This window comes from Akebia trifoliata, chromosome 1 (genome assembly GCF_017979445.1).
Source record: "Akebia trifoliata isolate Shusen 1 chromosome 1, ASM1797944v1, whole genome shotgun sequence".
Lineage (NCBI taxonomy): Eukaryota > Viridiplantae > Streptophyta > Magnoliopsida > Ranunculales > Lardizabalaceae > Akebia > Akebia trifoliata.
The window spans coordinates 36,463,426-36,475,642 of NC_141375.1; the positions used below are offsets into that span (position 1 = coordinate 36,463,426).

At 35.4% G+C, this 12,217-nt stretch overlaps 1 protein-coding gene across 1 annotated transcript; it reads left to right on the forward strand.

Annotated features, from left to right (window-relative positions):
- Positions 1-5,720, forward strand: LOC147412243 (beta-galactosidase 15-like). The gene is made up of 19 exons (XM_086458124.1): positions 1-186; positions 518-613; positions 732-844; positions 981-1,047; positions 1,207-1,299; positions 1,437-1,580; positions 1,832-1,920; positions 2,018-2,123; positions 2,357-2,444; positions 2,799-2,917; positions 3,010-3,171; positions 3,272-3,462; positions 3,565-3,668; positions 3,988-4,097; positions 4,188-4,301; positions 4,431-4,538; positions 4,686-4,894; positions 5,004-5,280; positions 5,419-5,720. Exons 1-19 carry the CDS (start codon positions 10-12, stop codon positions 5,527-5,529), a joined length of 2,478 nt encoding a protein of 825 aa, XP_086314250.1. The 5' UTR covers positions 1-9; the 3' UTR covers positions 5,530-5,720.
- Positions 5,721-12,217: the final 6,497 nt, after the last annotated feature.

Consider the following 12,217-nt stretch of genomic DNA (forward strand, 5'->3'; position numbering starts at 1 on the left):
ATTAACAAGATGAAGATGGATTATTGTAGGAGAGTTACATTTCACATTTCATGTTTAATTTTTCTTTGTTTTTGCTTGCCATCAGGGGGAACGGATGTTTCTTATGATGGGAGAGCACTTAAGATTAATGGAGAACACCGGGTCATCTTCTCGGGTGCCATTCATTATCCACGCAGCACTCCAGAGGTTGATGGGTTTTTATTTATTAATCTATCCACTTGGATTGATTGGTTTATATGTTCTAATGGGAGGTCTATAACAAAAAATAAAAAGCTAAGAAAATTTGCAAAATTAATTAATTTAAGACTAAGAAGGTGTTATGTTCACTGAGAATATTTTATATTTCCATTGGAAATCATAAATGCATTTGCAAGCACATTCACATGGTTAAAAATCACCTGCAATGCAAGGAAATATAAAAACTCTTTATCGAAATAGTTGTCTTTGTTTTCGTACTCTCTCTTGACCCTCCAAGTTCAAAGATTTTATTTTTACTGATTCCTACATGGATTTCCAGATGTGGCCAGATTTGTTTCGAAAGGCAAAGGAAGGAGGTCTTGATGCAATTGAGACCTATGTCTTCTGGAACGCCCATGAGCCTGTTCAGGGCAAGGTTAGGTTCCTATCTCTCTCTAGCTCTCACTCTCTTCTCTTTCTATATATTTGTAAAATGTCAACAAAACGAGTAAACAACCTAACTTTTGCATCTTTTCATTTTTTTTTTCCTTCAGTATGACTTCACAGGGAATCTAGACCTTATCAGATTTCTTAAAAACATACAAGAAGCGGGACTTTATGCGATTCTCCGAATTGGACCTTATGTTTGTGCCGAATGGAATTATGGGTATTTTATTTTGCAATTTCAATCATCAAAGAACTTCAATGCCTATGCAAATCACTGAAAATAAGAAATTTTCACACTTCAATATCACTTTTAGTTAACCACTTGTATACATACCCATGTCTTTTCCTTGTACCAGAGGATTTCCAGTGTGGTTACACAATCTACCAGGAATCAAATTAAGGACAGACAATTCAGTTTACAAGGTCTTTTTTTTTTTTTCCATTTATTTGCTCTATTGGTTCTTTCTAGTTTAAACTCATAATAACTGTCTGACTTAATTTTACATGTCCAAAAGAAGACTTTAAAGTATAAACACAGTACCTAAACTCAGTTTCATAAAATATTAATATTTTTATTTGTAGGAGGAGATGCAAAAATTTACTACTAAGATTGTGGATATGGTTAAAAATGCAAAACTCCTAGCACCACAAGGGGGTCCCATCATCATTGCCCAGGTCTGTCTCTTTAGTTAATTAAAGAGTATAATTGTGACAATCATAGTATAGTAGTTTGAGTGAGACTGAGCTTGTAAAGGTTATTTACTGCTTGTAAAGGTTCTCTTTCAAATATCTGAGGACTTCTTTATTAACAGATTGAAAATGAATTTGGCAATATCATGGGACCTTATGGAGAAGCAGGTAAATTATATGTGCAGTGGTGTGCAGAAATGGCAGTAGCCCAAAACATCGGTGTGCCATGGATTATGTGCATGCAAGGCGATGCACCACAGACAGTGGTATTCTTCTTTACAACTTCTCTCTCTCTCTCTCTCTTACATTTTATGGTTTACTAAATACCTTGTTATATATCAATATATAACTTGTTATTAGTGGAATTCTAACTATATTTTAATTTTTTAATTATGCTTCTTTCCCTGTTTTGACAGTTTTTTAAGCTTCTTTTTAGTTAATATTTTTGTTGAACCTGAACAAGATGGGTTTCCATTTAAAGATTATAATTTTTGTTCTTTGACATGTTCCCAAACAGATAAACACATGGAATGGGTTTTATGGAAACAATTTCAAGCCAAACAATCCAAATAGTCCCAAGATGTGGACAGAGAACTGGACTGGATGGTGCGCTTCTTCTGTTCTGACCTGACCCACAGTGCAGATGCTGTTAGGTTCTTCTTTTGTTCAAAGAAACTAGGGATTAACATGAACAATCTTTCAGGTACAAGAACTGGGGTGGAAGAGACCCAAGTAGACCTGTTGAGGATATTGCTTTTGCAGTTGCACGTTTCTTCCAATCTGGTGGCACCCTCACAAGCTACTACATGGTAACTACCTACTTATATACATACATACATACATGTCTGCATGTTGCACATAAATGAACATTTCCATACACAAACTCTAACCATGGATTTAACAGCAGAAGCCTCCTTGCCAAATGCATGCATGAATGCATTGTGAAAATGTAATTGGACAACAAGTACTTAGATACACAAGAGGATCATTACTCTGTAATTTACTTGGGATTTATTGTTCTCTTTTTTGTCCATGGTTTCAGTATCATGGAGGGACCAATTTTGGCCGCACAGCAGGTGGTCCATACATCACTACATCTTATGATTACGATGCACCCCTCGACGAATATGGTAATCACAACTCACTAAAATTCTTGTTTTTTTTTTCCAACTAAAAACAAACACAAACTAGAAAAGAAAACTATTGCATTTAAGCAACCGTAACAACAAAAAGGAATATTTACTAAACTAATAGTCACTTGATATCATTTTTATTGAAGCTTACATCTCACCATTTTCTTTGGGGTAATGTGATAGTAAAATTGCTTAGTTTGACATATATTAATGTTTGTTTAGTGAAATTCTTGCTTAACAATAGACTAACAGAATGTTTGCATCCATCACTGTTCATGATAGTTTTTTTTTTTTTTTTTTTTTAATTTTAAATCTCACTGTTAAATTAATCTATTTCATCACAATTTTCAGGGAATCTGAGGCAACCAAAGTGGGGACATCTAAAGAATCTCCATACTGCCATTAAAACGATGGAGAAAGTTCTCACAGAGGGAAATGTGTCAACCACCAACCTTGAAAATGGAGTCGATGTGTGTCTCCCTAACCTTCTTTTCAACCTTACGTCTTTTCTAATCAAGCATGCTATATGTATATATATAATATTGGATCACCATGTTTTTAGGCAACCATATACTCCACAGACGTAAGTTCTGGGTGTTTCTTGAGCAACGCAAATGAGAAATCAGATGCCGCTATCAACTTCCAAGGCAACAGTTACTTCCTGCCTGCTTGGTCCGTTAGCATTCTTCCTGACTGCAAAAAGGAAGTCTACAACTCTGCAAAGGTGAAAAAAAGACTGCCCCCTTTCTTTTCATAGTAAACTTGGGAACAAGGAACCTATCTGGTGAACTAATCAGACCTTCTCTCCCTCAATTCTTTGACAGGTAAATTCTCAAACTTCTTTAATGACAATAAAGAAGCCGAATTATGAAGCAGCACGTCTCAATTGGGTTTGGAGGCGAGAACCTCTAGAAGACACAACTATTTTCGAAAAGGGGAGCTTTTCGGCCATGCAGCTTATTGAACAAAAGAAAGCTGCTGCAGATGCTAGTGACTACTTGTGGTACATGACTAGGTAACATTTTTAACCTCAAACCAAGCCTCCCTTGACAATCTTCTTTTCTTCTTTTCATTCATCCTTTTTTAATTTTATTCTTTTGATTTTGAATTATTATAGCATCAATCTCAAAAAGCACGATAAATTCTGGAAAAGGAATATGACTCTACGTGTGAATACCACAGGCCCGATACTTCATGCTTATGTTAACGGGAAGCACATAGGTAATCCAAACATTTTTTTTCATTTAAAGACCAATATCAAGAAGTATCTGGAAATAGCTAATATTTGTTAAATGCTTAAACTTCTAAAAGGAACTCTAATTTTTTGAGTGATAATACATCAGTACACTTTAATATAATATTTTTGTAATTTACAAAACTTCATGGTTTCCTCAAATTCAAGTAGTCATTTGTTATAATAATTAAAAGGAGGTTTTGTTTTAAGGTAAACCAAAATAAAAGCCCCATATTTCTTAATTTTTCAGTAAAAAATAAAAATCAATCTTTGCAACTAAAATTTCCATACTTGTGGGAATCTCAGGATCTAAATGGGGTGACCAAGGAAGTTCCATGGGCGTGCTTGAGGAGACAGCAGAGATGAAACCTGGAAAGAACCACATAGCCTTACTCAGTGTTACGGTCGGCCTACCGGTATTAATTTTTTGTCAACTATATACCCTTTTGTGAGCTTATTTGAAGCTTAAAATACTAATCTGCTTCTGTTACTTTCCCGTTCAACAGAATTATGGTGCGTTTTTCGATGAAGCAGTGTTTGGAATGGTCAGTGGTCCAGTTCAGTTGATCGGAAATGCAAATGCCACAATGGACTTATCAACAAACAAGTGGTTGTACAAGGTAACGTGAGGATACTAGTTATGTAACTATATGTAGTACGAGAAAATAATGAAAGAATAAGTTTCATTTCTTTTAGATCTTGGCTGGAATCTGACTCCTTGCTATTTTTTTGCTGGTGAATGCTTGTAGGTTGGTTTGAAGGGAGAAGATGACCAATTCTATAAGGATAAATCACACCATGTCTCCAACTGGCGTTTAAAAACTGTTGTTACAAATAGGATGATGACTTGGTATAAGGTACTTAATCTCTAATAAACTTAAGGGGTAGCTACAAATCTAAGGATTTCACATAATTAGAGTCATAACTTCAATTTCAAGAATACCTATTTGGTTACTTACAAGAATTGAAACAACTAGTACTTTATTGTTAAATTTGTGTTCTAGACAACCTTCAAGGCTCCTCCGGGAGTAGCCCCTGTGGTTGTGGATTTACAAGGCATGGGCAAGGGTTCTGCTTGGGTGAACGGAAATAGCCTCGGGCGATACTGGCCGACTAGGATTGCTGAGCAGGGTGGGTGTGGAGGATGTGACTATCGTGGACACTTTGAAGCAGGCAAATGTTTTAGCAATTGTGGCAAGCCAACACAAACATTGTAAGCCCAAACACTACAATCTCCCATCCTCAACGAAGTATTATCTCAAAAAATTTGTAGTATTCACAATAACTTCTTAATTTGGAGAAAAAAAATGTTGTTGTAACAGGTACCATGTTCCCCGTTCATTTCTAAAAGAGGGCCTAAACAAAATGGTTCTATTTGAAGAATTTGGTGGAGATCCTTCACAAGTGAATTTTAAGACTGTTGCAGTAGGAACAGTATGTGGTAGCACTCAAGAGGGGAATACGTTGCAATTGTCGTGCCATGGCAACCAAAGCATCTCAGCCATCCAATTTGCTAGCTTTGGAGACCCACAAGGTAATTGCGGGTCCTTCCAAAAAGGCACTTGCGAGGACGACGATACTTTATCCATAGTGAAGAAGGTAATTTGATACACTCATTGAATACCTGTGTCTCATTTTTCCAATCTTGCTATCACGTGCATCAACTTTGATTTGTGGATTCATCAGTATTAAGAATGAGTAGAATCATAAACCACTTTTATATTCATGTTTTCGCAGGCTTGTGTTGGAAAAAGAAGTTGTTCTATCGATGTGTCTGAAAGAAAGTTTGTGTCAAGCAAGTGCGATAAAAATACAAAAAGAAGACTAGCTGTGCAAGCTGTTTGCTAGAGAGATTTCTCTATTTTGATTTCTTTATGTATTTCTTTTTAATCTTTGAATATTTAAAATTAAAATAATTATTTCTCCTGTGACTGTATGGATGACACAATTCCAAAGAAGATATATGGACAATGAGAGGAAAGTTTGGGCTATTTTTTGTGTTTTTGAATAATAAATATATCACACCAAAACAAATCAAAGTAATTTGCCAATCTAATAAATAAAGACGCCATATAATAGAAACCAGATTTCAGGATTTTCAATGAACTCCATTAATATGCCAGAAGATAAGTAAAATGCCAAAGAATATGAAGTTTGACTAACTTGGAGTTTGGATGCTCTGTCCTTTGGAGATCATCTCTGCAGCTCATTGTCACTCTTCTTGTTTGCCGCCTATACATCACCAGTAATGCTTATCTTCTTTATCCTCTGAAAGTTTCTGATCCAAAATTGATAACATCTACCATCAGATATCTACTTCCACCCCTTGAAAACCCTAAATTTCTCTCCAAAAAAGCAATTTTCATGGAATCTCGGTCCTTTCAGATCCTCCATATAAGCAAACCTCTCTGCTATCAAATTATTCTAAATCAACGCTTTGAACTTCGAGATCCACAAATTCGCCTAAAAAATACAACTTTAGGAAGAAAATTTAACTAACTATAATTTCCGCGGTTCCAATGAATTGTAGATCCGTTACTTTTGAGAGTTTGGCTTAGTACTGGATCATTAGTATACTGTATTCACTCATGTAAGATTAAAATAAAATAAAAAATGGTTTTCAACTTTAGTGGATACAAAAGGAAGCAATTTACATGAGAATCCGGATAGTATGCACGGAGGATTGAAACCCTCCTCTCACACGTAAGTCATGATCCAAGGAATTAGCTACTTTTAAAAAATTTCTTGGATTACAACTTAAGTGATGTGTATTATTGTACACTGATCACGAAATTTGAAAAGATAAAAAAAGACAAATCCAAGAATTTTTTGAGCAAATAGTTATCAAGTTTAATTGGTCACTTTGTGGTTTGTCAGTGTTACTTGTACCGAAGAAGGACGACAGTTGACGGATGTGTATTGATTTTCAAGTACTAAATAAAATAATCATTAAAAATTGATATCTACTACTAAAGATCGATGATATGTTAGATCAACTTCAAGGAGCTCATTACTTTATAGAGAGAGCAGATCCTCTGTAGCGTGAATGTCATATAGTCCTTTGTAGTTCATGTTAACGTTTGAGGGTGTGCTACATCATCAAGATGATTGCATCCAATCATTTAAATATAGGAGTACAATAACAATCCATTTTCAAATACTTGATTAAAGTATAAAAAATTTGATAATTTTTTGTTCAAATCTAATCTAAACCACAAATCCAAGAGGATTGTGTTGTTATTTTCCTTGAATGTGGCGTTGTATGAATTCTAGAATAAAAGAGTTATAAAAAGTTACAAGAGGAATGAGCTATAGAGGATCCGCTCTTCAATCCTCTGTTTGCAGTTTGCACATGCTAACTTCTAATATAATATAATTATTTAAGACAAAAAGTAGAATAAATTATAGTCCAACATGTGTCAAACTCTGGCAAAGAATTATAAGGTAAGTTGAATCAAACTCAAACAAAGTGAATTTGTGGTACCTAATGATGAAGTAACCCTTCGCAATCATGAAAATCACACAAAGCCCAAGTGTTAGGGTGGAAATGCCCTCTTAAACTAGGAAAATGATTGTCCTATGGAGTCTGCATTAATTTTTCATGGTCAAAAAGTCTCTTTCTTAATTTAGCCACATTTTAATTATTTAGAATAAACTAAATCTTAAATACATTAAAGATTTGAGTGATTGAAAGAAGTGATGGAAGGAAAGTAACCTAAACTTAAAGAAAAAGATGAAATGAAAGGACATTTGGACGGGTGGAAAAGAATTTACCCACATTTTAATTAGTTGGTTTGAGTGACTGTTAGGGGAATTTTGATAAATACCATACTAGTGCCCTAACTATGTAGGGGGAAGATTCACTATTAAAACTGCCATTTAAGGTGCAAGGAAATTGTTGGAAAAAAGACCTTTATAGAGTCTCAATATTTAAAGTGGGATAAAAATCTATTGTACCATATCCCAAAAAAATGCATATTGAAAAATTCTAGAGATTTTCAAGAGAAATGATTTCATATAAATTTTATACCGATAGTTTTAAGATTAAGATCCAGAATAATGACTTGTTCGTAACCAAAGTCTAGTAGCACCTCATTTTTTGCCTTGTGGAATTTTTGGGGATCGATTGACCATATGGATATGTGGTTGATCCTTAGGTGAACCTACTTATCAAAAATCATAGTGTTTGATAACTCGTATCAACTAGATCTAAGCTCTTGAAAAAGAGTTTAAATCTAACTATTAGAAATCATTCTTAATACAATGCTATAATCAATGGATGTCCATCTGATCAATAAGTCACCTGAAAAAAAAAAATTGCTTATGTGACATAAAATAAATGGTTGCCACCTGACCTTGGTTAGACACCACTGTTGTGGATCCCTACTCTATTTTTAATCCTAGAAAAACTGTTTTTTTTACTCACATCTAAATTGTGTCCTAAATGCATAGAAGGGGGAAAAAAAATCCGCCCTACATCGCACACAATGGTAAGCTTGTCGGCTAAAATCCCATTAATAAAGAACATCATTGAAGTTGGTAAACTGAGAATGGACAAAGGTTGACTGATTGGGTGATCATGAGTCAGTGGGCCCTTTAAAAAAAAAAAAAAAAAAAAAGTATCACATGGAACATAAGAGACCTGGGCCAAAATTACAGCTCCAGTTAGTACAGGATTCATTTCACACAACTGTTAATGTTACCGTACTACAATAAACCAACGACATCTAAATTGTGTACTAAATGCATAGAAGGGGAAAAAAAAAAAATCCGCCCTACATCGCACACAATCGTAAGTTTAAATCCCATTAATAAAGAACATCGTTGAAGTTGGCAAAATGAGAATCGACAAACAAAGGTTGACTGATTGGGTTCGACCACCAAGTGATCAAGAGTCAGTGGGCCCTTAAAAAAAATGAAAAAAAAAAGTGTCACGTGGAACATAAGAGACCTGGACTAAAAATACAGCTCCAGTTAGTACAGGATTCATTTCACACTCGAAGACGAGCACAACTGTTAATGTTACCGTACTAAAATAAACCTACAAACAACGCAAAAAGCAGCGCCTGCGGCGGCGTTAGAAAGTCCAGAACTGCGGCGATTGGTAAAATGAGCTGCTGGAGCTGGACTCTCCTTCCCCCGGAAAATTACAATCCGCTGGAAACCCATCAAAAGAAGAAGAAGAATAATAATAAGTGACATCGCTGGATTCCGGCATAAATGTCGACAACTTCTCTTCTTCTCCATTTAACTCTTTTGGTAATTCCATCGAATTCGAATTTACAATCGGATCTATGTTCCCCGTCACAACCACAGGATCCTCATGTGCGTATCTCGAGGCCAATGATTGAATCTGCGATCGTGTCAGATCCCCAGATGAAGGGATCTGTGGCGGCGGTGTCGCCGGAAAATTAAGCTTGGCCGATGTCCCCCACGTATGCAAAATATAGCCGCATCGTAAGCTCTGGCGGCCATCTCCGGAGTGTCATAGGATCCCAACCAGACTCTGGCTCTACTGTTTGGGAGTCGAACTTCGGCGACCCACTTACCCCATTTTCTCATCCTCACACCTTTGTAACGATGGTTAACGCCGTTAATTTCGTAGCCCACTTACCCCATTTTCTCATCCTCACACCTTTGCAACGATGGTTAACGCCGTTAATTTCGGAGCCATTTCTTCCAGTTCTCGATGACTTTTCACTTGACGGCTTCACCATCGTTAGTGATGGAATATTCGGTTTCTCTTCTAATAATGGACCACATATGAGAGTGGTACTTGATTGAGTTGTGGGGATTCCACTTCCAACGTTATTTATAGTTGGTTGACTTGGGTTAGGGAGACTGACGTGTCTTCGAGAAGCTAAAAAGATCATAAGGATATAACACATTGCTTACCACGTGTGAGACAATCTAGATGTGACACGTGGCTTTCTACGAAGACCACCGCTGTACATTATGGGCGCGTAGAGGACCTTTCATATTATATTATATTTCAGAGGGATACAAATGTGACAGGTGGTAGGCCATGTCCGTTGGACGAAGATATTCATATTTGACTATTTAACACGTGTCGTAATTTTTCAGAAAGTGTCGATGCGTCTTAATTTACCAAATTTACGCGGATAAAAATCGGCAGGAAAGAAAGCTGCGGGCGATCTCGAAATCAACGGTTACTTTCTCTACAGTAGAGAGGTCACCCCCAAAAGGACAGCTCATCTGTTTTCCTTCTTTTTTCTTTTTTTCACATCATAAATGAAAGTCTTTTCTGCACATCTTTTATGGGGATTTATACTTGTGTATCTAGAGGAAACAGGTCAAGGATGGAGAATTAAACATTCCCTAGAAAAACTCACAGGACTTTTAAATAAACTTTTTTATTTTATTTTTTTAGTTTGAAAGAAAAAATAGAAAAACTTAATTTGATACAAAATAAATTAAATTAAATTATTAAATAATTAAAAATACCATCCTATTTGAAGTCTAGACAAATAATTTTGATTTTTCTCTTTAAAATCAGTTATACTCAACGTTAAGGTAAAACTTTACCCTCACGTGCAATAGATTTAAGAGTTTGAAGATGGTAATTCATTGATGGGAAAAACATATATTTTCTTTAAGAGGTTGAAGTTGATGGATTCAAGGCAACATTAAAATGTTAGAAATAATGATGGATTTTTTAACAAAAAAAAAATGATGATTTTGAAAGTCAAGTTCTTAAACAATTTGGTATATCTTGATATGGCTTGATTGAGTTTTTGAAATTGACTCAGTCTGAACTTTTGAGTTTACTAAAGAACTTGTTCCAATTAGTAAGAGGGTGTCAAGTCATCTCAAAGTCCAATCAAGAATCTATAATCCTAAACATTCCCTTTTCCCATCCCACTTAAGTACCATACATTTGACATTGGCGTTTGAAATTAGAAATGCATCAAACAACAAATGAGGTGTTCAATCAACAGGGTCGAACAAAACATATCATATCAATTCGAGATCAACTATGAAAGTATGAATAGATGCTAGAATAACATCTTCACCCTTTATTCTTTGACATGATTTTTAGGTTTTATTTTTTTTAAATGAAAGTAAATTAGGTTGTTTCAATGGTGGGTCACCTCAATATAATCTAAATCATAATGAAATCAGCTTTATATCCAAATCCTATCAAGCTCAAATCCAATTCAATATATTATTGGATTTGTAATAGATAGATATAAAATTAAAAAAAGGGATATTTACGAAAAGGTGATAAACTTGTGACAAATTTACGATTTCAGCTCTATGTTCATTTTAATTATCAAAACGTGAACGTTAACGAATTCAGAGATTTTTAAAGTGACTATTTCGCAGGTTTAACCATAGAATCACCAGAGTTGGAAACTGTTAATTTGAATCCCCTTATGACTACGTATTTAAGATTGAAGCAGAAAAAGATTTGAAACCCACAAGGGCAAAACTAACCATCTTTCAAGTTTTATAAAGTATACACAATTTTTTTTATATAATAAGCTTAGTAATTATGTATCATATTGATTATTGTTGAGACATATTTCTTAACATCTTTACAATGGAATATGTTTGATAAGCAATTTTGGACAACAAAAATGAATTAGGTGATGGAATTGCAACGATTTTCATATTTTATCATCTTTGTAGTTGGACAGAAGTGTAAATAAAGATGTTGTTGGTGTGGGTAAGGTGATTATCGAGGGGTAAAATCTATAAGTCAGGATTGTAAGTGTAGAGGTAATTTCGACCTTACCTTCAACTACTCGGTACTGTGGCTCCACCAAGATGTTCCTTGCTCCTCTGTGATGGCACCAATGTGGTCTTGCTAATAATGCTCCGACGACAAAGTTAGAATTGCAAATATTAAGTTATAACTCGATTGAGAAGGGAGGCAAAAGATCATTTAGCTCTCGATCCTCCCTCCCTTGTATAGAATTTCCCCAAGAACAAGGTTTCTTCTTTGATTCGTGCTAATCTGGGATCTAGTCATGGGGGATCCCATGATCAAATGGATATTTACCAAATTAGATTTATACCCCTTATGCCCATGGATTCTCAAGATCCTCCTTATGACCCGGAGATTTATGTGCAAGTCGAGATCTGTGCATATTTATGAGTTTTCTCTGCCATGTTATCGGGGTAGACGTTTATCTTTCCCCTACCCTCCTAAAGAGCAGGGTTGGATTATTGACATGATCTGAGTACCACCTTCCTTTGGTGACCACTCATCTAACCCCATGTTCGTCATCTTGATCAGGACACGTGTAGGATCCTAATTAATTACCATTTTACAGTTTATAGTAACACATGACACTTTGAGATCTACATGGGCCAAAAGTCAAGAAAGTGAGTGTAACTCTAAGGTCTAGGTAAAGGGCATATAGGACAGGAAGTCAGGATACCGAGTGTGGGATCAATGGCATAGAGTAAAAGGTTGGGAAAATCTTCTCTCGAATAATATACGTGATATTGTAGATCCATCTAAATATCTAATTTGACAAGATTTGAGCGGGATTTTAGAAGGATAAAA

What these genes read in the sequence shown, in the direction of transcription:
- LOC147412243 (XM_086458124.1), top strand. Translation starts at nt 10, where the DNA reads ATGAAGATGGATTATTGTAGGAGAGTTACATTTCACATTTCATGTTTA. An exon ending in ATGAGCCTGTTCAGGGCAAG is followed by an intron (nt 614 to 731) that starts GTTAGGTTCCTA and finishes TTTTTCCTTCAG; the next exon opens with TATGACTTCACAGGGAATCT. An exon ending in GTGTTACGGTCGGCCTACCG is followed by an intron (nt 4,098 to 4,187) that starts GTATTAATTTTT and finishes CCCGTTCAACAG; the next exon opens with AATTATGGTGCGTTTTTCGA.